General features: G+C 41.5%; 2 protein-coding genes across 4 annotated transcripts in view; one reads left to right on the forward strand and one right to left on the reverse strand.

Annotated features, from left to right (window-relative positions):
• Nucleotides 1–5,350: 5,350 nt before the first annotated feature.
• On the forward strand, nucleotides 5,351–27,748 carry ddx18 (DEAD-box helicase 18). The gene is made up of 14 exons (XM_089002747.1): nucleotides 5,351–5,923; nucleotides 6,599–6,769; nucleotides 6,851–6,982; nucleotides 12,957–13,092; nucleotides 13,205–13,305; nucleotides 17,132–17,331; nucleotides 23,168–23,282; nucleotides 23,942–24,081; nucleotides 24,146–24,307; nucleotides 24,397–24,549; nucleotides 26,137–26,250; nucleotides 26,334–26,390; nucleotides 26,460–26,637; nucleotides 26,806–27,748. Exons 1-14 carry the CDS (start codon nucleotides 5,818–5,820, stop codon nucleotides 26,949–26,951), a joined length of 1,911 nt encoding a protein of 636 aa, XP_088858873.1. The 5' UTR covers nucleotides 5,351–5,817; the 3' UTR covers nucleotides 26,952–27,748.
• LOC148894526 (glycerol kinase-like) overlaps nucleotides 27,705–28,000 on the reverse strand; it is a 65,986-nt gene continuing 65,690 nt past the window's right edge. For all 3 annotated transcript variants that reach the window (XM_089002751.1, XM_089002748.1, XM_089002749.1), the window contains one exon: nucleotides 27,705–27,844. The gene's annotated coding sequence lies outside the window, so the exon portion shown is untranslated. The remainder of the gene's footprint in view (nucleotides 27,845–28,000) is intronic.

Here is a 28,000-nt window from a genome sequence, read left to right on the forward strand (position 1 = left end):
TAGGGGAGCTTCAAAAAATGTGTTTTCCAGAAAGCCACACATAACCAAATAACCCTTTCCAGGTTCTTTACGGAAAAAAAGTCAGGAAAAAATAATAACACTATTAATGAAATAAATAATAACTAAATAACCCTCTCTGAGTTCTTCACATAAAAAAATCAGGAAATAAATAACACTATTGATGAAATAAATAATAACTAAATAACTCTCTGTGTTCTTCATGGAAAAAAAAGCCATGGAACATTAACTTTCTGTTGTGCCACGCACAATCTTAACAGATAAAAGTTCAGCTCAAAGCTCAGTTGTCAGAGCAGAATCTCTCTGACACATATGAGCAGTCTCTTAAAGTTCTTGTGTTCCTTACTTATAATCCTTTTGTAAGTTCCAGTAGGCTTGTAGACACCGCTGTTTGCAGCACTCTCTCATCAACTTCCCTGTGAAAACCACAAAGGAAGCAGGATTGAGAAAGTGAACTAAGTCATACAGCACCTACACAGCACAATACATTTCACTACCAGTATGGCTGTAAAGATGAATTTAATCCCAGGAGATTTTATTATGATTATATATGTTTATGATCAGAATGACTCATTCAAGTCAGAAAAGTGAGTTTACCTATGCATGTTCATCAGTGTGAACTGTGGGTCTGCATCTGGCTGGTGAGAAGTTGAATATCAGGTTCCATTCTAGTTACAGCCAGTCTCAAGCACTGATGCAAATGTTCTTCTGTCAATCTTGATCTCATCGGAGATTTCAGCAGTTTCATGCGAGAAAAGCTTTCCGTATATCGTAGATATCCGTGCTAACAAAAACTGTGGACATTTTCATTGCGTGTTTTTTGATGTTTGGATATGTGTCGTTTGGGAGGGCGGCATAGAAGTCAATGAGACTGTTGGGCTTCAATGCGTCTTTCAGACCATCACAGTTCTGTAACTCAGGTCCAACTTCTCCATGGTTTGGTACGCTTGGTCAAAAATATCCTCTCCAGTTGTAGTCCCTTTGAGACTTTGGAGGGCTGCCAGCTCCTCGCATATCTCAAAGTTTGCGCTAACTCCACGAATAAAAATGAGCAGTTGCGCTGTGTCTTGCACGTTCGTGCTCTAATCCAGTGCTAATGAAAAAAAGTCTAATTATTTCATCTTCTGCGGCAGCTGGGCATATGCATTCATCCTGATTTCTTCACCGTGTCTGGTTATTGTACTCGCCGAGAGACATACGGCATTATATGCATCTTTCTTCTCGGTACACAACTCCTCCGCGACAGCATCCATACATTTCTTAACAAACTCTCAGTCCGTGAAAGGCTTACCGCTGCCTGCTATCAGTTTAGGAATCCGAAAGCTGGCCCGAACGAATGCCTTCTTCGGCCGAGCTTGGCGTACAAATGTATTCTGCTGAGACAGTCGTCCACATTTCGTCCACATTTCGCTTTGAGAGTTTGTCGGTTCGTATTTGGCCTTGCAAGCTATCGTACTTGTCTTTGTGACGGAATTCATAGTGTCGGCGGACATTGTACAGTGAGACCTCAACTTACGAACTTAATTGGTTCCCAGAAAGAGTGTATAAGGCGAAAAGTGTGTATCTCAACTAAAAAAATTCCCATAGGAAACCATAAAAATGGGAATAATCCGTTCCCGGGTTTCCATAAAATATACTTTTCAACTAAATAAGCGTTAAAACTACACACAACCTACCTTATCCTATGTATAATAAATGTGCTATTGTATTGTAATGAAAGAAATACACTGCACTGTATAATAAAGTCACTTTATTTACATTTGTGATGGTCATTGATGGCTCTTAATTGACAGCTGTTGCTTTCTGAATTGTAATGTCTTACAAAACAGAGGCATCACATTAGCATTCATTATGTTGATGATTCTCATAGCCTTTTCTGGATGGAACTGTTCAATAAAAGCCTGCACTAATCAAATCCTCCGTGTTGAGGACCTCATTATGGTCAGCAACAAGCTCCTTGATGTCATCTGCATCCACTTTGAGTCCCGCAGGTGCCGGCAGATATTTTATTACATCAAAAGGCGCGAGTCCGATGATCCCACGGACGCGGAATAAAACGTGTCATTAATCACGTGAAAGCATCAACTCAATAACGCCTTTGTATAAACTTTACTCAAAGGTGTTATTTAGTCGATGTGAGAAACACGAACGAGGTGTGCGTTTGTGGCGTCACATGTGCACACCACGGCTGTCTTGTGAATCTCAGCCTGACACATCTCTCACGCTGTGTGTCACTTCCCTGAGAGTAACATTTTTCATTTCCACCATTGCCACCATCCTTCGCCATTCCATTCTTGTACGGTCTTACGAAACTGAGGCATCACATTATCATTCATCATGTTGATGATTCTCATAGCCTTTTCTGGATGGAACTGTTCAATAAAGCCTGCACATCAACTGCTGAATGGCCTGCTTCTGCTTGTCCTCTTGAAGGCAAATCAAATTCTCTGTGTTGATGACCTCATTATGGTCAGCAACAAGCTCCGCAATGTCATCTGCATTCTGCATTCACTTCGCGACAAAAGAAGGCGGGTGGGGCGAATAAAATGGCATACTCACGATCGGAAACCTTACGCGATCGGGTCTAACAATCACCTCGTACAAAGCAAACTATTGGATTTGCCAGCACACGACACAGCGATGCACTTTCGTCGTAATCATGTCACTGGTGAGGTGACAGTGACTCGTTGAAATGAAATTGAAGTGTCGCGAGCGGCGGCCTCGCCCCAGCTGTCAACTCGCACGTGACCATTTAGCGTGACTATTGACACACTGTTCCGGTGTGTGTGAAAACACTAGCTCTGATTGGCTTACCATGACACATGACTCTACCCTTTAGCCAATCACAATCACTTCTATCGCATCTTGACAGGGGGTGCGTTCAAGTGTAGCAACACAGAAACGTTGGCAAGTGTTTGTCCCTGCTCATTCAGTTAGACAATGCTTTCCAAACAGCCTAGAGTCATAAGAAGTCGTGCGCTATTCTCAAACCTGAACGCACCCCAAGTCTTGGATGACAAACAAACAGAGCAGAGTAGACGTGTACGGCTGGTAGTTTCTTCAATTTATTCATAGTAATGCACCACATTTGAACTGAGGCTGAACACGAGCCTGCACTAGACAATACAAAAGGGGAAACAAAATAAGACATTGTCATGAAAATGCGAGTTAATCCAGACCATCTGAGAAATGCGACTCACCATAAGACTTGTCCAAGTAGTTTTGAGAACTATGGGCGTGACCTTGTGCCATACTGTGCGCCGTTGCGTCACTTCTGTCATAATTTAATAATCTTAGTGCACAATTCTGTTACAGATGCATGGCAGGCAAGTTATTGCACACTCCAAATTGTCCCTGGGTGTTAGTGTGAGCATGAATGGTTGTTCGTTTCTGTGTGCCCTGTGATTGGCCGGTGACCAATTCAGGATGTCTCCTGCCTCGTATCTGAAGACGACTGAAATAGACTCTAGCGCCCACTGTGACCTTCTTCAGAATAAAGCGGTCCGGAAGATGAATAAATGAATGATTGAATGAATTGGAAAAACAACGCGTGTTACTATATTGGATGAGTGCCTAACACGCACATCCCAATTCTGTCACTTTGCACGTTTGATACAATTGTGTTTCCATCATTTTTTATGACATATGAACAGTGACGTGCAGTCAGGGGAGGCAGGTGAAAAAATAAACTGTTTATTTATTTAATATTTATTTGTAGCTTATTTAGTGATTTGTACTTTAAAGTTCTTTTCCATTTAACTTCACCATTTTTGGATTTTTGCTCAAAATCGCTGAATTTTCACTTTTACCGTTCAAATACTAAGTAGAGACGTGCGGTGAGGCAACAGCCGACTGAGCCTCACCATGGATTGTGCAATGACTATGCTAACTGTGCTCGCTTGCTCTGCAGTGAGACAGCACTGCTGTCCCTCTGCATATCGCTATTAAAGTGTTCAAACACTTTTATTATATGAACTTAATTTCTACAGTTTAGCTGGTGTATATAATGTACAGTCTCTTTACATTATAAACACTGTACTACATTGTTTATTTTATTTTATTTTTTATCAAAACTGTGTGCATAGGTGAGGAACACAGTTCTTCTGCCTCATGACAGGGGGCGCTGGTGATTACAGAGATTCTTTTTGCGCCTCCTTGGCTGTAGAATAATAGAATTAGTGAGAGCAAGCTACAGTAACAGTTAGCAAGTTAAGTGCAACCATTCAGTCATTTTATCGTGTTGCTTGGCCGTATTTTCAGAATGGAGAATTACATATCTAAATTGAAAGCAATAGAGATACTTTTAAAACTGAAGAAAGATGAGGAAGGCTTTTACAAAGAATGTATCGATGGTGGTGGTGCATAGACTTCATTTATAAGTAAAGGTAACACGATAATGTTTTTTTTAATTCTTTTTTTCTATGCTACAGTTTATATAAAGAATTCTGACATGACATTTTAAACAAAACACGTTAACTGTTGCCAATCTAATTGTGAATAAGCTACTCTGTAGAGTTCATATGCTTGTAAATCTGACTCTGATGACGTCAGTGCCTCACCAGCCATGAACCTCACCGCACGTCACTGATATTGAAGCATCACCATATTCTGTCTGCCCATGTATTTTTCTTCTTTTAGAATCAGAATCATCTTTATTGACAAGTATGTGGAACACACAAAGAATTTGCTTCCGGTCGAACACGGTGCACTAGTATCATCATCAAAAAATTGCAAAGAGGCACTATACAGTTCCATTTGGGCTACTGTTCAAAGAGTTAATTGCTTGGAGTAAGAAGCTGTTATATCTGCTGGATTTGGTGCGCATGGATCAGTAGCGCCTGCCTGAGGGGAGTAGCTGGAAAAGGTGGTGGGTAGGGTGTGGAGGGTCCAGCAGGATTTTCCGTGCCCTAATTTGGATTCTTGCAGTGTGCAAGTCCTCAAGAGAGAGATTCATATACAGTAGTCTCGTTATATCGATATTCTCGGGAGTCGGAAAAAATATCGATATAACCGGACTATCGATATATCTGATCCTGCGGCATGTAAATGTTCTCCTTGCGTTCATAGAAATAGTATCGTAATAAGCAGAACTATCGATATAACCGATATCGATATAACGAGACTTTACTGTACGTATATTGTTTTCTGGATATCATGATGTTATCTTGATTAAATTGTCATGATATGTTGCACATTTATTTGTCCTGATTACTGGTGTTAAGAAAGTTAGATTGTATCCTCATTTTGTGCAATGCTGTAATACTGAGCTGATCTGGCAACCCAGCCACGACGCGACATCACGTGACTTGACCGCGATCAAAGCAAGTGTATGTTTATGTTTTTGGCTTCTCGTACGACGATGAGCACAGCGGCTGCTCTCTGTGCTCTGGCAAATAAATATCCTACTTGTATGATCTAAACAAGAGGACCATCTCGGCTCTTTATTCCGCCAAATGCATCGCGAAAGCGCTGAAGATCTCAACGACTGGACTACGGTTTTATCTAATTTGCTACTTTTGTGTCTTCTGCGTTTTGAATTTATTTTTTAATCTGAAAATGTTCGACAGCTTGTAACCTGCGCGGTTGAACACTCGATGCACTTCAAATCCGTGTACACACGAATGGTGTTCCTGGAGTTTGGTGCGGTATTGGGCCGTCGTTTTTTCAACGTTCTTCGTCTTTTCATTTAGGCATTTTGGACGTCACCTAATAGGGTCCTTGACACATTCAGGCAACTCTGAGGTTGCGCCTTGAACAAGGGTCCTGTCCTATCTACTGACACGCGTGCATGTGTTCAACATGGCCGATTTACAGATGAAGCTTCTGCGTAAGAAAATACAGAAAAGAAATGAAAGAAACAAAGACCGCAAGTTACTGAAGAAGCACGCATTAGACGAAGAGTCTGGTAAGTACTGATTGTCAAAATTTGATGTCTCAGTTCATGGCGGTTACTGTTAGCTTCATTACCGTTGTTCGCTTGTATCGGCATGATTTCTCATCGTCATAAGTTACAACTAAACGACTCCTTGTTTCCGTGTTTACCATTGAATACCTGCCCGTTATCAATCGTATGACATCAATATATGCTGATGTAAGCGAGATGTTTTGGATTTGCCTTTAGTAGTAGTCTCGGAGTGGAGAAATTTACATTTCACAGCAGCAAAGTGATGAAAGTAGAAAAAACAAAATACACGAGCTGCTGAAAAGGCAGCCACTCTCGCGGCGCCGTCTTGAAATCAAATGACAAAAAATACTACATAAATAACACGACAATGAAAAGACACATAGTCCTTCATTCTTAAGCACTTTCTGTACTGTCTGTATACGAAGCAGTTCCAGATGAAAGAGGAGAGGATCAAAGCGTCTCTTCACCAGTGGATCAGGGTCGTCATGGTGGAATGTGCACGTCGACTACAAGCTAAATGTTAATAAACGTTGTGTGTGGATTTAACAACCCACCAAGCAAATACAAAGAAGAGTAACTAGTATTCACTCTGTTGTAGATACAGCAATAATGTAGTTGAAATGAAATATATCAGCATTGTTTGAAGGTAACTTAATGATTCAACGTTTCTCCCAGGAAAATCAGGAGTGGAGGAAAAAGGCACTCAAGAAGCGTGTAATGCTGAATTTAAACTCGCCGAGGAGCAGAACGATCAGCCAGTTGACGTTACTACATCTTCCCAGGGAAACTCTGGAAAGCAAAAAAAAGAAAGGAAAAGAAAGGCGCCTCTTATGGCTAAATCGCCAGGTAACATAACTCGTCTCTGAGGAACAATTGGACCAAAGCGCACAATTTCTGTTTCTCTCAAATGAATGTTGTAATACTTAGCTGAGAAAAAGGTCAAAGGTGTGTGCCAAGTAAATGGGGAGCAAGAGATGGAGAAGGAGGAGGAAACTGTCAGACCACAGGAGCAGGAGGGGGATGTTGAGGATCTTCCTGAGCTACCATCTGGCTTGACAGGTTTCTGTAATTCTACTGCTTTTTTTAATACTGTACTGTACTTCAGACGCGAGTCAGCATTTTCCAGCTAATTTGAAAGAAAATGTGGTGAAATGCACTTTGTTGTTTATATTACATATTTACATTTTTGAAATTTGCAAATCCGGTAAGTATTCTCTCATAAGGAATTATGTCAAACAGAAATGATTTCCTTAACCTGGAAAAACAATCATGTATTACTTTTTTGGGCACTAAATAATAGCAAAGATCGATTCTCTACAATGGAAATTCAGATATCCGGAACACGGATTCCAGTCCACGCAAAAGTGTGTAATTTTCATGCTCGATATTTGGGAAAAAAGTTGTCCGTTCCGCCATATTACTTGCCAGTGATATTGTTGTGCAGAGGATGATGCGCAGTAGGACGGGATAGCCCCAGGCAATCCACATAGGGTTGCTTTCGAAACTGTGCGTTGTGTAGTGTAGCAGTTGTATTAGGTCGTTCTAGTCAGGAGCAAGTTCTGTGTTCATGGCATCCAAACGCAAGAGAGTCGTTATGAGGGGAGAAGTGAAGTGCATTAAACTGAAGGATATAAAGTGATACAAATTAAAAGAATTACTCAGATTAGGCAAAACACAAGTGTATGACACGATTAAAAAAACAAAGAAAACATGGAACAGTACAATGCGGGTGAGTTGATTGTTACACGCAAGTTACTGGTGCCTCAAAAGACAAACTATATGGAAGTGAATGACATCATGATGAGGATGCCACCTCTTGCTGACTTAAAGGACAACCGACATCTCTTTTTGTTTCCTAACTGACATCAGAAAAACGTTTTATAGCATCTAAAATACCCAAAACACGCAGTATATTGTTATTCAAATGCAAGACACCAATAAAAATGACTTAAAGTGTCCAAAATCTGCAAAAAATTGAGCTGTGAATTGGGCATTTTCAGAAAGTCCCTCCCCCAGTTCGTGACGTCATGCCAAGACGTCTTGCATTGCTGGAGAATCAAAACAATGGCTTCAGATTCGGAGAATATGCTTCCTTGTTACACACCCAGTTATGAATATGATTCAAATACAGTAAAGTCTCGTTATATCGATATCGGATATATCGATAGTCCCGGTTATATCGATACTATTTCTATGCACGCACGGAGAAAATTACATGCAAACAGGGTCGGGTATATCGATAGTCCCGGTTATATCGATATTTTTTCGGACTCCCTTGAATATCGATATAACGAGACTTTACTGTAGTTTTGAAGTGGAAAGCATACATGTTTGCAATTGATTAAAGAATTTATTCCGTGCCATTTTGAGGCAACATTGGGGGGAAATGTCTCACCCAAAAAGAGGCAGAAAATGGCCACTGAGCTGTTGGGAGCAATGAATCAGCCCGTTTCCACAGGCTGATAAATTCCTTCCATGGAGCCTAGACGCCCTCTTCTGGCTCTTTCTGGTGCAATACGAGGTTTTCAGACCAAACAAGCATTGACGTGATGGAAGGACTGCTACAATGTGTCCTTTTTTCGGTCAGGGGCGTTCCTTCAGTGACGTCACGTACGGACTCGTCGCCCACTCAAAAACAAGACTTCCGGAATATTCATCACGGGTCTTAAAAAGTAAAATATAGCTATATGCAGTGGAATCTTTGTAAAATATGCTCAGTAGAAGTCATTTGAAGCCATTTTACAAATTATGGACACAACTTGTCCGGAGACGTCGGTTGTCCTTTAAAGCCACCATCCCGCAAAGAAACTATGGCGATGGTTTTAAAACTAGTGTCACCAGATGTTACTGATCAGCGGGACAGTTACTTGGAACTGGCAACAAAGCTTTATGACAACCAGGCAAACATCTTGATTAAGCAAGAAAATGATCAAAAAATGACTCTTATTTTACAAAAAAAGTAAATTGCTTTCATATTGCATTCTATTTTTTTTTTCAACATGTTTATGCGCAATATATTTTGATTGGATTGGATTTGCCTTTATTAGTCTCACAGTGGAGAAATTGATATCTTATAACTTGTTTCTTTGTATATGTTGATAACATTATACTGTGAAGAACACCCTGCTATTTTGCTATTTCTCCCACTGAGAAATCATGGAGGGGTCTGAAATTTTCATCGTAGGTGCATCTCCATTGTAAGAGAGATAAACTAAAGAGAAAAATCCAGAAATCGCAATGCATGATTTTAATCATTTATTTGTGTGATTATAGCCTTAAATAAGTGTTTGAACACCTGAGAAAATGAATCTTGATATTTGGTACAGTAGCCTTTGTTTGCCAATACAGAGGTCAAACGTTTCCTGTAGTTTTTCATCAGGTTTGCACATACTGTAGGAGGAATCTTGGCCCGTCCTCCACACAGATCTTCTCTAGATCAGTGATTTTCAACTACTGTGCCGCGGCACACTAGAAATTGTCAGGTGTGCCGCGAGAAACTACAATGCCCCTTTTTCAAATTAAAATTTTTACAAACATTTATTAATCATTTTCTGACAATATTATTTCATTGTTCTGTGTCCGTGCTGAAAAGACTGGGAGGGTAATTTCATATTCGTCCGTGTGGCAACACGTCACTGATTGCCTCTTTCCTGCGAGATGGTTCGTGGTGTGCCGCAAAAAAATTCCAATGTGAAAAATGTGCCCTGGTTCAAAAAAGGTTGAAAAACACTGCTCTAGATCAGTCAGGTATCTGGACTGTCGCTGAGAAGCACGGAGTTTGAGCTCCCTCCAAAGATTTTCGATTGGGTTCTGGTCTGGAGACTGGCTGGGCCATGCTCGAACCTTGATATTGGATTGGATTGGATTGGATTTGCCTTTATTAGTGTCACAGTGGAGAAATTTACATTTCACAGCAGCAAAGTGATGAAAGAAATGAAAGTAGAAAAAAGAAATACATGAGCTGCTGGAAAGGCAGCCACTCTCGCGGCGCCGTCTTGAAGTCAAAAGAACATAAAAAACTAAACAACAAATATGACAACACAAAGACAACATGACAAAACAAAGACACAGAGTCATTCATTCTTCAGGACTTGCTGTACCCTCTTTGTGATGACATGAAGCAGTTCTAGACAAAAGAGGAGAGGATCAAAGCGTCTTTCCACCAGTGGATCAGGGACATCATGGTGGAACGTGCACGTCGACTACAAGCTAAATGTTGAAAGCAAACACGCAGCTGTAGCATCCATTGACGAAAAGAGATTATCACATCTCCTGTCCCACATAAACCTGCTTCAATTCCAAGCCGCAACAGTTCCACATACGCATCGACGCTCCTTTTTATCGCGGGCTCCTCAAGCCATGCATCCATCCAGCCGCAGACTGTCCAACAGCACCGACCTTTCCGCTGAACAAAGCGGGGCTGTGAAGATGCTGCCCATTACAGACACAAAAAAAACACAATGGCCCCTTTGGTGTCCAGCGATGGCAGTCGAATGGCACCGACATTCCTCCCATTCAAAAACAGTACTGGCATATTCATGCTGCCGAAAAGACGCAACCGCTCAGCACAGTCTCCTCCTTGATGAAAGTCATGGTCAAAAATTCTGAAAAACAATCCGTATCCATTCCACACGGCGGCCAACAACACAGTGACAATAGAAAACAAAACAAGACAAAAACGACAAAAAAGCAAGGCTCATGAGAGCAGTTGCTGACGGCTGCCTACTCGGGCGCCATCTTGGACTTCTTTATGCTTCTTATGGAGCCACTCCTTGGTTTTACTGGGGCTTTATGATTCAGGTTCTTGTCGTGTTGGAAGACCCAGCCACGACCCATCTTTAGTGCTCTGAGGGAAGGAGGTTGTCCCCCAAAATCTCTCAATACCTCATCCCCAGTCATCCTCTCTTTAATGCACTTGTCCTGTCCCATGTGTAGAAAAACACCCTCAAAGCATGATGCTACCACCCGCCATGCTTCACAGTAGGGATGGTGTTCTTCGGATTGTACTCTTCATTCTTCTTCCTCCAAACAGTGGAATGATCTGGATGATACATGGAGTGCAGGTGAACTTCTAATGGACGGACGGACTAACAGGTCTTTTCGGGTCAGAATTCTAGATGATATACAGGTGTTCAAATACTTATTTGCATTTGTATTACACAAATAAATTATTTAAAAAAAATCATGCATTGTGATGGGGCGGCCCGGTAGCCGAGTGGTTAGCACACCGGCTTCACAGTGCAGAGGTCGCCGGTTCGCGTCCCGGTCCGGTCTCCCTGTGTGGAGTTTGCATGTTGTCCCCGGACCCGCGTGGGTTTTCTCCGGGTCCTCCGGTTTCCTCCCACACTCCAAAAACATGCATGGCAGGAAGATTGACCACTCCAAATTGTCCCTAGGTGTGAGTGGAAGAGTGACTGTTGTATGTCTTTGTGTGCCCTGCGATTGGCTGGCAACCAATTCAGGGTGTCCCCCGCCTCGTGCCCGAAGACAGCTGAGATAGGCTCCAGCAACCCCCGCGACCCTAATGAGGAATAAGCGGTACGGAAAATGAGATGCTTTGTATTATCTGGATTTTTCTTTTTTGTTTATCTCTCACAGTGGACATGCACCTTCGCTGAAAATTTCAGACCCCTCCATGATTTCTCAGTGGGAGAAATAGCAGGGTGTTCAAATACTTATTTTATTCACTGTATATTACTTAATATGTTTATACAGCACATGCATAACACCATACATTTACACATTCATACAGAACACGCATAAATTCCCACATAAGGAAATTCTGTGATAAGGAAAATGTTGGTACCGCAAACGCGATTCCTTATGAGAGAATACTTACTATACTAATTTTGATAACTTTGTAAAGGTGACTATTTCAGTGTGGGGTGCCTAGTTTTAGACGTGAATTCTGTGGCCTTATAGTGTTGCCCTTTCAATGTTTCCATCATGAAATGGGTGTCAGTCAAGGCTTACATTTGTGATTGTTTTTGAGATCAGGAGTCACCCTTGATTCCTCTGATAAAGATTGCAAGTACATGTTTTATTGTGTCGTTAAATGCAGGGCTGCAACCGTCAAAATGTTTTAATATTTTTTTAAATTAATATAATTTTGCTTTTTTTGATTGTTGCTGTGCTGATGACCATTTTGTGTTTGGGAGCCTTTTACTTAGTGAGTTGCTTGTTCTGTAGCCACAAAGGGACATAAGTCTTCTTGTGCCGGTCCCAAGCCCGGATAAATACAGAGGGTTGTGTCAGGAAGGGCATCCGACGTAAAAGCTTGGCCAAAACATACCTCTGAAGATGGAGGTTACTGATTCGCTGTGGCGACCCCTTGAAGGGAAAAGCCGAAAGGGAAAGTAGAAGAATCTGATTGAAAACAGATCAGATTTAAAATCCAATCCATTTAAAAACTGCACTTATGAAATTGGTATAGCACAAAAGTGCACAATCAGGTTGCTTCGTGAACATGCTGAAGCGCTTCTCATTTCATTTTATGGTAGAATGTGTCACCTGCCCTCATCATACTGAGTCAGTGCAATTTCGTTGCTCTTTTGCGGGGGCTTAAAATAGTCTAAAATTGCTTGCTCTAAGGGGTTAATTAACACTGTAGTTTAAATTGACTGATGAAAAATGCTAATTAAAAAATGCTGCGTTATAATTTAAATCGTGTAATTCATTGCCAAAACGCATTGATTTTCTCCCTTTGTTATTGCCGACTATTAATTATCCTTGCTGTCATTGCCTTTTTATCGAGCATCTTCATCTTTTTTAAGCTCATCGAATTGCTTGTTCTGTAGCCACAAGGGGACACAAGCCAGTGTCAGTATTGTGCCGGTCCCAAGCCCGGATAAATACAGAGGGTTGTGTCAGCAAGGGCATCCGATGTAAAAGCCTGGCCAAAACAAACATGCGAATCAAACCTATGAAGATGGAGGACTGATTCGCTGTGGCGACCCCTGACGGGGAAAGCCGAAAGAAAAAAGTGATTGCATTCAAAATATAGCTGTGATTCTAATGTTGGTCATTGTCTCAGGAGCATTTGAGGACACATCTTTTGCTTCTCTTGCGGAACTGGTGAGTGAAAGCACACTGAAAGGAATTAAGGAGATGGGCTTTGAACAAATGACTGAAATCCAACACAGAAGCATTCGCCCTCTACTGGAGGGAAGGTGGGTTCTGATTCTTGGTCATTCATGTGTAACCGTTTTGTCTATTGAAAATAAATTGCAGCTACAACTAACATCGACTTTGTTGATTGTGTTTCTTTGTTTTGGTGGACAGAGATGTGCTGGCTGCTGCCAAGACAGGGAGTGGTAAAACCCTGGCCTTCCTAATCCCATCCATAGAGCTCATCTACAAACTTAAATTTATGCCCAGGAATGGTAATGACTGTTCACCTTATCCTAAGTTTTATATTGCACATTGGATGGATGTTGATTTTTACACTGTTTTTACTTATCGGGCTATATGTCTGTTTTTATTATAGTACCATTAACCCTTTACTGCCTGAATTATTTTCTACTTAGAAAAAAAAATCTGTTCAGTTTTTATGGTCAATGATGGATATAGTAACATACTAGTAGCTTCCTTTTTTATTATTTTTCAATAATGTAGAAAATGTGATAATGTGCCTAATTTGGCACAATCGTTTTTAAAGACCTATATTGAGTGGGTGCTGTTGGGTTATTTTTATCGTTCGCCCTTGGTTCATTGCTTCGACGGGTGTTGATGGAGATCGATGGTTAAATCATCAGGGAGCCAGGACTTGAACAGAAAGTTGATTTAATTTGGAGAGCACGGGCATTGTGGTGCGGACGGAGGAGGGAGCGCATGGAGAGAGAGACGAACGGGCTGCAGGAGTATTTATGCGGCGCATAGTAATGACGCGACAGGATGTGACGTAATAAAATGCGACATCGTGTAAAGGAAGGCAGGATATGACATACGAGGAAGTTCAAAATGTAAACAAAGATTACAGAGCGATGTTTAGAGATGTTTGTATGGCGAATTACCCTAACAGGTGCCTTTTTTGAAACATGTCAAGTGCAACTTCAAAGACTAGACGTTTACCCATATTGGATTGGATTTGATTGGATTTGCCTTTATTAGTCTCGCAGTGGAAAAATTCACATTTCACAGCAGCAAAGTTATGAAAGTAGAAAAGCAAAACACAGGAGCTGCTGGAAAGGCAGCCACTCTCGCGGCGCCGTCTTGAAGTCAAAAGAACAAAAAAAAAAAACTAAATAACAAATAACATGACAACACAAAGACACAGAGAGACATTCATTCTTAAGCACTTTCTGTACCCTCTTTGTTACATAAAGCAGTTCCAGATGAAAGAGGAGAGGATCAAAGCGTCTCTTCACCAGTGGATCAGGGACATCATGGTGGAATGTGCATGTCGACTACAAGCTAAATGTTGAAAGGAAACATGCAGCTGTAGCATCCATTGAGGAAAAGAGATTGTCTCACATCTGCTGTCCCACATAAATCAGCTTCAATTCCATCCCGCGACAGTTCCACTTACGCATCGGCGCTCTGCGCTGACGCTCCTTCCTTCTTATCGCGGGCTCCTCAAGCCATGTATCCATCCAGCCGCAGACTGTCGAACAGCACCGACATTCCACTGAACAAAGCGGGACTGTGAAGATGCTGCCCATTACAAGCGCAAAAAAAGCACAATGGCCCCAGAGCTGTCCAGTGATGACAGTCGAATGGCACCGACATTCCTCCCATTCAACACAGTACTGGCATATCCATGCTGCCGAAAAGGCGCAACCGCTCAGCACAGTCTCCTCCTTGATGAATGTCGTGGTCAAAAATGCTGAAAAACAATCCGTATCCGTTCCACATGACGCACAACAACACAAAGTGACAAAAGAAAACACAAACACAAGACAAAAGCAACGCTCATCAGAGCACTTGCTGACGGCTGCCTACTCGGGCGCCATCTTGGGCCCATATGACATCTTTTTATTAAAATAATAAAATACCTAAAATATTTACATAAAATACATACATAATTTACATTAAATGTTTACATAAAAATACATAGTTCCTTTACAGATAAAGAAAACTAGCTAATAACCAGGAATAATGCAAAGCAGTTCTTGTGATGATTCAAACAAAGATTTACATTGCATTTTCTTGCAGTAAATATTAGTTTTCACCGAGCATGTGCCATGCTTGCACCTGTTGCGGTTCTTTGCAACATATGGAGCATGAGCTATGTTGTGAAACCGAATACTGTATCATCGGCGGGAAAAGAACCCAATGTCTTTTAGCTGCGGTTCAGCTGAACAATCGATTGAGCCTCACTGTGCCACAACACCAGATTTTTCTTGTTGCCAAATGTTGGAGTAAGGGGATAGATGTAAACCAATTATCAAAATACAATCGATGATTGTTTCCTGGTTGGATGTTTTGAGCCAAATGGAGCACAACATTTGACGTCACTTTCAGATTGGGAACCTTGGAGTCACTGACTGGATCTATCGTTCCTGTATATGGAATGCATACATGTCGCCATTATAACCTGCTAGCACAAACAACTTGAACCCCCAGTTCATTGGTTTATTTGGTAGACACTGCTTGAGTGTAAATCTACCTTCATAGAGTACAATTTGTTCATCAATTGACAAACGCTGTGATTTGGGTAATTCTTGAAACTTTTATCATTGGCCTTACTTTGTGCAAGGGATCATAATTTGGGCTTCCCCGTGTTCCTTGTTTTGTGTTGTCTGCTATATGTAAGTTCCTTTTTGTAATTTCGAAGCGATACCTTGACATACAGTACATTCTGCAGCATAATCAGTTAGTGGTGATAGCTTCCAAGCCCAATGCATCCGAGTGTTTAGTCATTTTGAGATTGAGAAACAATATATCAATCCCAGCCACTTCTGCAGCTCTTCTTTGGCGAGACACGGGCTTATTGATGTCATTTTGCATTGCATAGAATTTCGACTGTTCAACAATAATATCCATCATTTTTTTCATTGAAAATCCTTTGAAAATATTTGAATAGTGATAGAAGTTCATCAATGCAACAGTCACGACTGTGTCCGATGCCAAAATGTCTTCAACATGGTCATCTATTTCATTCTCATCAGGATCTGGAAAGATATACAGTAGATGGTTATTTTATAAAAAACATATGGGCACAGCAACATTCAAAAACTCTACCGACCATTTGATGTCAATGCTCTGATCGTACCGTGAAATGGGCATCTCTTTCCTTACATTACATCACAAACAGAACTTCAGTCCTTTCAGATGCTTTATCTTCTAGTCACTGTACTGTATTTGAGAATGTGAAATGCACATACGGTAGTGGGGACTATTTTGTCCACTAGGTGGCAACAAAACCTTACATAACACAAGTGGAAATGCAACCTATTGCGTTCTTCAAAACAATCATTTATACATTTTCTGATTACAAATTCTTTCTCTCAGATGATTTTAGTTGACATGCCAATCTAATGTCCTCAAGGCCTTCAGAAGTAATTCTGCTGTCTTTGATTTGCCCCAAATAAAATATAGACTTTTAGCTTTTCCTGTCATTTTTTTCACAGAAACTTGTTAGTGTTGTACCTGCTCCTGCCATGTTTCACGGTCTTTTGGAAATAGGAAGTGTTAAATTTTTACCAGACATTATGATGAAAATGTTTAAGTTTTCTAATTTCTGTTTAGGAGACCAAAAAAACATATAGACCTCCGTTTCAATAATTATATTGAGAATGCAAAGCTATGAGGTACAGCTATTAGTGTAAAATGCACCATTCACTTACAATTATTCGCATCAGGTACCAAGTCTGGATCATCATGAAAATAGCGTTAGCACGCTGAATGTTCCAAATTCGGGACACTACTTATTTTTAATATTTCTTGGTAAATAAACAAGTTAGCGTTAGTTTATGCATTTCAGTATCAAGGTAAACCTTCTGAATGGGTCATAAAATCGTCACAACATATACTTACGTGATATTTGATCCATGACGAAAAATAGGAGCTTTGAAGATCGAGGAGCGCACGTTGTGTTGCGCAAGGAGTTGATGTCACTGACGCTCTTAAAGGCAAAGCTGCACATAACCTGTTTTAAAGGGACATGTAACTTGTGCTTTTTTCAACCTATAAGCACTTAGCTTTAGTGTACCGAATTTGACCCAAAGGGTTAATAGATTTTTTTTGTTTGTTTTCTCTTTCTCTCAGGGACTGGTGTAGTGGTTCTTTCTCCAACACGAGAGTTGGCAATGCAGACGTATGGTGTGCTGAAAGAACTGATGACCCACCACGTGCACACATATGGCCTCATCATGGGAGGCAGCAACCGATCAGCGGAGGCTCAAAAATTGGCCAATGGTGTCAACATCATGGTGGCAACACCAGGCCGTCTGCTGGATCACCTTCAGGTGAGCGAGGATCTACCTTTAGGAGAATGTCGAGACAGTGATCACCATCAATAAGGTCTTAAAAAATGTATGCTATCAAAAAAAAGCGCAATACGCGTGTACACAACTAGAACCAGAGTTTTTGACCAGCTTTTCCATATTCCTTTTCATTCCTGCCACGATGACCACCATATGGTGCGATTTTTAACCTGTTTGTGTCCACAGTAGCTCTTTCTGTGATAAGAGAGCCACACAAGCCGGCAATACGGCAGCCCTATTTGTGGTCAATTGATGACCTAGCTGCCTGACCTTCACTGGGCAAAAGTGTGTTTGGTGTTTACTGAACACAGTTTTCTGTTTATTTTGGTTCCCTTAAATCAGGCGTCGGCTCAACAGCCGCATGTATCTCTTTAGTGCCACCAAGTGCCTTCTTACTGCTTTTAAAATGTATGAAAATAGAAAAAGATGGGGTAATGAAAATATATTTTTGTTTGCATATGGTTTTTGTAGGATGACAAACATTCTTAACATTTTCCAATGCTGTAAAAAATATGTACAGATGCTCCCCTATTTGCGTACATTCGAGTTACGAAAACGGTACACGCGAACATTTTTGCAGGTACATAGAATATGTCAAAGTGTTCGGACGAAGAGATGATGTAAGTTAGATTTTGTATTGCACGCCTTTTTCCAGCCGAGCTTGCTTACGATCCGCTGCGTACTGTGCTTCACGCACATGCACGGACATAGACACATTGGAGGTTTCAAGGGCTGGATCTTTACGCATCGGACATCAAGGATGACCAATGAGCGCTATGCTCAAGTATTGCCAACGAGTTCAGGTACCAATCCGCCCAGCTCGCTGACGATTGGCTTCGTAGAGTATGTAGGTGGGGAGGAAATTCCTCTTCCCAGTTGACTCTCCAGGAGGACGCGATGCATAGCAAAAAGGAATGGCTGTTGGCAGGTCATTCAGTAATGATGTGCCAGCAGCTTCGGTAATGGCTTACTGAAGACCCAATGATATATGTCGTACTACAGAAGGTGTGAATTTATTTTACGACTGTTAGAGCGTCTCTGTCTTATACTTCCTCATTTAGTGTGTGACTTCAACATACATTTCATTATTAAATAAACAATTTTTTTAACCACTGGTTGGGTAAAAAAACTGTCCATTAACTTAAACGGCACTGTTATGATGTTGCTCAAAGCTCAGTTTACTTTAACTGCTGTTAACCTGACGTTTCGGTCAACACACCAAAGGACAACCTCTAAGTTAAATTTCTAACAGTGTGGTGAACAGGTATGTTGTCATACTACAGTAGGTGTGAATTTATTTTACAACTGTTCAGAGCATCTATGTTTTATACTTCCCCTTTCAGTGTTTGACTTAAACATACATTCGTCTGTGTAAGCTCTCAGTCGTACAGGAGTGGTCCATCGATGAGAAGGATAGGGAATGAAACCAATAATTCTCAAGATACAAAAAGGAGAGGAGTAGCAGTACCTTACATTGCAGGAGTTTCTGAAAAATTACAAAGAGTCCTTTGGCAACATAAAATTCCTACCTATTTCAAACCGATAAACACGTTAAGGCAAAAATTAGTGCATCCAAAAGATAGGCTACCAAATGAAAAACAAAGTAATGTAGTTTATTCCATACATTGTAAGAATGAAAATTGTAAAGAGCAGTACATTGGGGAGACTCAACAAATTCTCAAAAAAAAGACTATCAACATCGCAGGGATAATACAAGTGGGCCTCAATCGGCAGTACATTTGCACTTAAAAGCTAGCAACCACTCATTTGACGACAATGAGGTTAAAATCTTAGCGAAAGAACGTAGATGGTTTGAAAGGGGGGTAAAAGAAGCGATTCTTATAAAACAACAAAATCCTTCATTAAACCGGTCTGGTGGGGTGAGGTTCAATTTGGATCGTTCATACAATAGCCTGCTTAGGCAAAACAGGTTAGGCAACTTTCGTAATGCTGATGAGGTGATACCGGTGGGGGTGGGGCAAATAGGCCAGTCAGGAATGTAGGAACAATCAGTGGGGCCACAGGGAGGGGTCCTCTGCCCCCCTCAACCTGAGAGTAGGGACCTATCATAGCTGTGTCCGGCGCCACCATGTCTGGACATTAGGGATATATAAATGGCCGACACGACCAGTCAGACTTTAGTTCGCTGACGAAGCCTCTTGGACAGGAGGCGAAACGTCCGAAACCTTCAAATTTGTACAGATGACGGCTGAAGAAACCTTCTCATCGATAAACATACATTCCATACCAAATATAGCACTGAAGCAACTTACGAACAAATTCACCGAACGACCGCTCGGAGCGCATCTCGTGCATAAGATCGGGAGTGTCTGTAGAACAAATAATACATTTCAATAACAGAAAGGGTTCCATGTCCAATTCACAGAGGGAACTGGTAAAGAATGGCAATCTGAATGACAGAGCACCATTTTGAAACGGTACACGTCAGCTACGAAGGTTACACGCCGCTAAAGCACCACCGGCCGTGCCTTGTTCATCTTAAACGCCGTTGTTGCTCATGGCATACGTGTGTAAATGCGTTATTGTGCGTTCATGAGTCGAGAAGAGCTGGTTCAACAACAAAGGTTTTCCCCCTGCTCTACGGGATGCTTTGCAAGGGGGAAACGCTTAATCAGGAAGGATCAGTGTGTATTTTTGTAGCTAAGTCAGTCATGGTGATAGTAGGGTTTACAGTGTGTGTGTTTGCGCGTGCGTGCGGATGGATGGATGTAATTTCAAACACGTTGAGTTGTACTTCGGTTAGGCACAAATGCACCATTGCAACAAAGAGAAAATTCCCTCCTGTGGTTGAGAGGAAAGACATTTAATCTGTGCTGTATGTTACACAGAGAGCACATTGGACAGTAAAGAGGACTTGAACTCGAAAGTACATGTTCACTCTTAGTGAGTGTGAACACATGACAGCTCAGCAGTTCCCTATATCCACTATACACTGTTAACGGTGTCCGGTTTTCCCCTCCTGATTCACTGAATGGTCTTAAGTGAATAACGAAATAAATGCAGTTACATACCTAAAACATACTACCAAATTCTAGCCTTTATAAATAATCAATTACCCTCAACTACCAATCTGAAGTCGTATTTGATTTAGCAGCAGTATTTAGTGGACTACATCCTCTGTTGCTTTGTCTTGAGGTCCCCTTGAGTGAGTTTGACTCCGACCCGTGAACAACTGAAAAAAAAACTAGACACATTTATGTGGGGAGGAAAAAAAAAACAAAATTACCTTGTCTTAATATGAATTAGTGACTAGCAACAACACATCTGGCTTAAATCAGAGACACATCTTTAAAAGGTTTCTTTGGAGGGAGGTGACATCTCATCTGGATTTAACAAACCATCAAACTTACACTGCAAATGCCATGGTGATTAATCACAATTCCATGTTGCCGCATTTCTATATACAGTGGGGCCTCGGTTTACGAACACCTTGCCTTATGAACTTTTCGGTTTATGAATGTTAAATTTATGAAAATTAAACCTTGGATTAAGCACTATTTTTCGCGATACACATCCCCCACCATGGCTGGAGGAGTAATCTTCGGCAGAAGAACACCAAAGCACACGACCGAACAGCTCCCCAGCCAGCCTCCCTTTCCACACCCCCTTTCTATGAGTGCACACGTCGATCGTCTTCAATGATACTTTTGCTTTATGGGACCGAAAAAGGCCCCACCACAGGCTCGTGTTCAGCCGAAGAAGACACTAAACAAAATTACAGTCGAGGAGAAGGAGATCATTGAGAAGGAGATCATTGAGAAACACGAATGAGGTGTGCGTTTGTGGCGTCACAGGTGCGCACCGCGGCTTTCATGTGAATCTCAGCCTGACACATTTCCCACGCTGCGTGTCACTTCCCTGAGAGTAACTTTCTACTACCATTCTAGAAATAAAGAGCCCGGTACGATATGCTAAGTCGACCATTGCTACACAAGGGCGTTATTTACTCGATGCTTTCATGTGATTAATGACACCGGACTTGTCACGTGCGAGTTGACAGCTGGGGCGGGGTCCCCGCTCCCGACCCCCGCCAGCTGCTGTCAATCCGCTGATCACCGATACTGGGACATTTCAACGAGTCGCTGTCACCTCACCAGTGACATGATTACGACGCCTTGCGCCTCGCCAGTGTCTTGGACTTGCCAGCACAAAAGTTTGCTTCGCCTGAGGTGATTGTTAGCCGCGAGTTTGTTGCTTTCCGGGATCGCAAATTTTTTTCACCCCCGCGTGGCATTTTTTTTGCCTAGCTTGATAGGCTGGACCGATCACCCTCACCTGCCTTCTTTTGTCGCGCGCGTCATTCCGGGTCAGTGGAATCATCGGACTCGCGCCTTTTGTTGTAATAAAATCTCTGCCAGCACCTACGTCTCTTCCGCCTGCTTAGGGATCCAACGACTTAACGTTTCGACAAGTCAGCCCTGTCACGCTTGGAACGTGACAGTATCATTGTGTTCAGCTGATAGAAAAGGCTTGGCATGATGTTACCCTTCGATCCTTGAAAGCAGAATTTGTGATGTGCAGGCTTTTATTGAACAGTTCCATCCAGAAAAGACTGGCTATGATAATGTGATGCCTCAGTTTCGTAGACCTTTGTTATGCGGCGAGACAGCAAGCAGATGGAAAGATGATAAAAGTTCACTTAGCCAGATGCAGGAAGGGTATTGTGAGTATTCTTTATTTGAAGTCGCAGCAGATGTCGGTTTTCGGCAGACCACAGGTGACGCTGCGCTCCAGGTTGTCCTTTCTCCCTCTTCTTCCTCCTCAGTCTGGTTTTAAATGTGCTTCACCTGAGCTTCTGGCCAATCAGGTCCCAGTGGCAATTGGCCATTCCCAGGTGGTTGCAATCACCTTCTCAGAGTCAATTAGTGGTCACGCAACTCTACTGTTTTGGATGGGGAGAAATGCGCACCTTTCTCCCATCCAAAATCTAGAAAACACAAAATTATGTAACATTTCATTTGGCATCATGACATCCTCACAAGTCAGAAAGCAACAGGTGTCAATTAAAAGCCATCAACAAGCATCACAAATGTAAATAAAGTGACTTTCTTATACAGTGCAGTGTATTTCTTTCATTACAATACAATAGCACATTAATTATACATAGAATAAGGTATGTTGTGTGTAGTTTTAAGGCTTATTTCGTTGAAAATTATATTTTATAGAGACCTGGGAACGGATTATTCTAATTTTGAAGGTTTCCTATTGGAAATTAATTTTTGGAATAGACACTTTTCGCCTTACACACTCTGGGAACCAATTAAGTAAGCCAAGGCCCCACTGTATTGTATTTTTTAAGATTCTGAGAATATTAGTTGAGCAAAACTGATTTCTAGATAGTTCATTACGAAAATTCTGATGATATTTCAAAAATGTTCTACCAGAGGACCGGCAAGGTAACGTGGGAAAAACATACTGACACTCACATTCCTATGAAAGCCTGTTTTTTTTAACCCACAGACTTCCAAACATCTGCCTAAATGTTTATTAATATTGATTTAAGTGCTTCCACTGTTGTTTTGGAATATTCGTCTCGTGAAATAGTGATATGGTCTTGCCTGAATCACAGTCACATTCATTAATGTGAAAAATATATACATTTGGTATACAGCTGGTTTCCTATAGGAAATTAATTTTTGGTATACACACCTTTCGCCTTACACACTGTCTGGGAACCAATTAAGTTCGTAAGCCGAGGCCTCACTGTATCTTGTCCACGTTTTGAGGTTTTCAACTGTTGCTTGAGACTGAATTTATTGTTTCCTTGTTCATTGTTACCCTGGCCCTGTATCCCCAGAACACACCTGGTTTCATGTTCAAGAACTTGCAGTGTTTGATCATTGATGAAGCTGATCGCATTTTGGAAGTGGGCTTTGAGGAGGAACTGAAGCAGATCATAAAGCTTCTCCCCAGTAAGCCGCCTTTTTTTCTGTACAGGTAACATGGAACTTACGACCGGGTTCTATTCTGACCAACCGGTCGTAAGTCAAAATGCTCGGAAGTCGAAATCCATTCAAAATGTTGAATAGAGACTTGGTGCTAAATGACTTGCAAACGACCTGATTCGGACGCCACGGGGGCCACCACCTCACCCGAAGAAGAACAAACGGTCTCAAAGAGGCGGCGGCGCCGGCCGTGGGCCCGCTGTGGCGTTCTCATCGCGGCGAGCCCACGTACCGACGCCCAACCTGCCTTGGCTCTAGTCCTGGCCGAGCCACAGCCGGTGTCAGGGGACACTCCCCCTTCCGGTGCCATCACGCGGTTCATTGCTGTGTGAGAGTGAGATGCTGGCTGGCCAAAATTGTCACATGCGTTAAATAAAAATATAGGGTGTGGCGGTCGTGGTCACAAGTCAGGCTGGTCGTAAGTCGGATGTTACCTGTATTTTTTTATTTTTTAATGTGTTTATTTATGGGCGGGGGGGACGTTTTCCGTAAAATGTTGTGACTTCTGTTTATAGTGTTGTATTTCATTCGGCTACTGCCGTATATTTGTTATTTTTATAAATATTTCAATGGGTCGTTCACAGTCCAAATCAAAGTAAATAAGTGTAAGTGTGGATTTTCTTCAGAGAAAAGACAGACCATGCTGTTTTCGGCGACCCAGACTCGGAAGGTGGAGGACTTGGCTCGTATTTCTCTAAAGAAAGAGCCTCTCTATGTTGGAGTAGATGACAATAAGGACACAGCCACTGTCGATGGTTTGGAGCAGGTATGTTTGGTAGCGTGACAGTTGTGGCTGGCCTCCCTCTTCATGAGTGTCCCATTGACCGCAGGGCTACGTAGTGTGCCCATCGGAGAAGCGCTTCTTGTTGCTCTTCACCTTCCTGAAGAAGAACCGCAAGAAGAAGCTCATGGTCTTCTTCTCCTCCTGCATGTCTGTCAAATTCCACTATGAGCTGCTCAACTACATTGACCTCCCTGTTATGGCCATCCATGTAAGTCATGACCTACTGCACATAACCTACCGCTCACACTTGGCATCATCTGCAGCCGCTCTGTCTGTATTACTTTCTCTACTGCTCAGGGCAAGCAGAAGCAGACCAAACGCACCACCACCTTCTTCCAGTTCTGCAACGCAGATTCAGGCATTTTGCTCTGTACAGACGTAGCAGCTCGAGGGCTGGACATCCCAGAGGTGGACTGGATCGTCCAATACGACCCCCCAGATGACCCCAAGGTCTCATGATGACTATGGCATTATACTTACTAGGTTTCTTTTGCAATCTCACCCCATTGTAGTGTGCCTAAGCTTTCTGTTTCATGTATCACAATATGTATCTAATGCTCTATAATTCTTTTTTTAAATTTTCTGTGTTTAATGTATCACAATATATATATCTAATGCTCTATAATTCTTTTTTTACATTATGATTATCCTACATTTAAGACAGCACCAATCTAATATACGTTTTAGGGTTGCAAATGGCACACCGTGAAAAGGTTTGCATTGCGTCATAAGAATGTAATGCTGCAAATTATATCATAATCTGCATTTATTGCCATTCCCAAATGTATTCGGGAATAGAAAATTAGAAGTTGAGCGCCATTCCCGAATTTGTTCGGGCTCTGGTTTTTCTTGCGGGGGGTGCTGATAAAGCGCTGCTCAGACGTCTGGCATTGTTTTTTCCCTTCCACAAGGGGGGAGCATTTCCCTTTTTTCCATTTTAACGCTTTCTTACAGCTTCAGCTGTTGTTAAAGCGCTACATAAACTAATATGTATGTATTGCATTGTATTTTGGACAGTCAAGTTCATATAACTCCAGACCCATATAATTTAGGAATTAACTTTTTTTCTGAGGAAAGAAGATTAGTCTAATTTTGCTGCATTGAATGTTTACTAGAATTTGAGTGAAACTGACAAAAACCCTGGCACAGGATTGGACACATTTTTGCACGTCTGGCAGTGAATGAGTTCAGTATTTTTCATACCACTGTCTGATGTCATTCTGACCTAACTACTGTATAATTGTAGCGTTAGCGATGAATTTGTCACATCCCAGCTTGAGTCAAAGTTAGGCTTATGTCTCACCTCTTGGAGCAGAAATGTGGGCCCTCTTTGATGATTGAATGAAATTGTTGAAAATTACACCAAAAATAAAGAGAGGTTCATCCCCCCAATCAAACAACGCCTTGCTTAATGGACTATTCTTTCCTAAGATTTCAGGGCAATGCGTATATAAAGTACCGTATTTTCCGGACTGAGGCGCACCCAAAAGCCTTCATTTTCTTCAACAGATGACACTGCCTTATTAGCCGGTGAACCTTACATGTGAAGTAATATTGAGCCACAACAGGTTTCGCAACTACTGTCAGCAGCCACCAACTCAATTTGCCCCCTGGAAGAAGTGTGGTGCCTCTACTATACTGCCTTATAATGTGGTGTGCCTTATATTTGGAAAACGTTTATATATAATATTCCGAAAACATTTTTCATTCATTGAAGGTTTATAGTCCGGTTGCCTTATGTACAGCAAAGATTTGAATATAAACAGTCCATTGGGGCGGGTGTGCATTATACCTCGGTGCGCCTTATATACTGGAAAATATGGTAAGCCTTTTAGAGATTAAACTCATGCATGTTAACCATTTCAACTCAACAAACATGCATCGTTGGTGGTTCATGCATGTTAACCATTTCAACTCAACAAACATGCATCGTTGGTGGTTCTGTGTAGGGAAGCTACGGAAGTTTAAAAATGTTCTCCTTTTAACCCCCCCGCCCCCTCATGTTTCTACAAATTTATGGTAACTTCCCGCCCACAGGAATATATCCACAGAGTGGGCAGAACAGCTCGAGGCATCAATGGCAGAGGGCATGCTCTCCTGATCCTGAGACCGGAGGAGCTTGGATTTCTGCGCTTCCTCAAGCAAGCCAAGGTACATGTTCCCAACTGCCCGATGGCCTCCTTGCTTGTGAACCTTTGACAGTTGACTAAAAACAATTTTGATGTGTTCTCCAGGTCCCCCTGAGTGAGTTTGAATTTTCCTGGAGTAAAATCTCCGATATCCAGTCCCAGGTAAGAAATCTAGTGCCTCGAGTACCTGAGATGTCATGTTCTGATGTCATTTGAAATTGTCTTTCTTAGTTGGAGAAACTGATTGAGAAGAATTACTATCTTCACAAGTCAGCCCAAGAGGCCTACAAGTCTTATGTGCGGGCTTATGACTCTCACTCGCTCAAGCAGATCTACAGCGTCAACACACTTAACCTCCTTATGGTGGCTTTGTCGTTCGGATTCAAAGTCCCACCATACGTTGATATCAGTATCCTTTTTCTGTCATATCACGTGGTTCAAATGTCAAGTATTGAGAATTCTGTCCTAGTCTTGAACCGCCTCCACTTTTGTAAGCCTAATTTCATAACATTTTGATTGAGCAGAGCAATGTGAAATGGTTCAACCAACTTTTTTCCTTCACTCAGCTCTTCCTCAGACGTCCATGGCAGTAAAGGCACAAAGCTTCAAAAGCGAGGTGGTGGTGGTGGTTTTGGGTACCAGAAATCCAAGAACGTGCACAAGGCCAAAATCTTTAAGCATGTCAACAAAGGATTTCATGACAAAAGGCAGTTCTCTCGTTAATCAGATGCTTGGAATCTCTTGTTCCTTGTCAGAGCATAATGACAAAGGGCACTCTTATGTCATCACAGAAAAAATCCTGTTTTCACCATCATTTTTAGGAATTGTATTTTGTTGCAACATCCTGGATATTTTATATGTAGCTCTGCCGAATTTCATGCTTGTATTTGTTCACAAAATGTATTTGTGCATTTGATTGACGTATTGAATGTCAAGTGACATTACACATTGAAAAGGAATTTATTCATTTTGCTTTTTTGATGATTGGAACAGTACATCCAAACGACACACTAGATTACAAAAGTATTAATTACAGGAATCTACATTCCATCAGATGATTAATAGCTGCACTTGTCAATCTAATTGCACAAGGAAACTGGAAAGTTGCATACAGCACTCAACACACTTGTGCTTCATACATGTATGCATCAGGAATTGCAATCTTTTTTAAATAACACTGATCAACATGATTGAGGTCATTATTTGTGACATCTGAGTGTTCGTTAATCGTAAAGACTGGATTAAATATCAATACAGCATAGGAATTGCATTGTACTGTAATCATTTTCCAGTCCAATTTATCAAAGTATAGATGAATACACATTCGCTTTAACTGCTCAGTTGCTACAAGCCCTCTGCAATTTGTAAACTCATGACAAAAAATTGACCAAAACTGACTCCCACAAGCCACACCCATGACCCCCCCCCCCCTGTCCCACTCCAAACCATGCAGAGAAAATTCAGGTGTTGGTTGAACTGTTCCCTTTTTTCCAAATAAAAGAAATGTTCTTGTTTCTCCACAGCGTCCACTCTTTATTCCAACTGTGATATGTGCCATAAGAGTAATGTGGCTGCATCCATGTAGAACCTGCCAAATTTAGGTTACTGTTGGCTACCTGGGGATTAAATCAAATGGATAAAGATTACTTACGAGAGGACAAAGGAAAGCAATTCAAGTACAAACATCTTTTTTATACCGCAGCTATAACAAAGAGCCTTACATAACACTTAACATAAAATTACAAAAGATAAAGACATGTACAGTGAAATTG

This window comes from Hippocampus bargibanti, linkage group LG08 (assembly GCF_051943395.1).
Source record: "Hippocampus bargibanti isolate YZ-2025 linkage group LG08, ASM5194339v1, whole genome shotgun sequence".
Lineage (NCBI taxonomy): Eukaryota > Metazoa > Chordata > Actinopteri > Syngnathiformes > Syngnathidae > Hippocampus > Hippocampus bargibanti.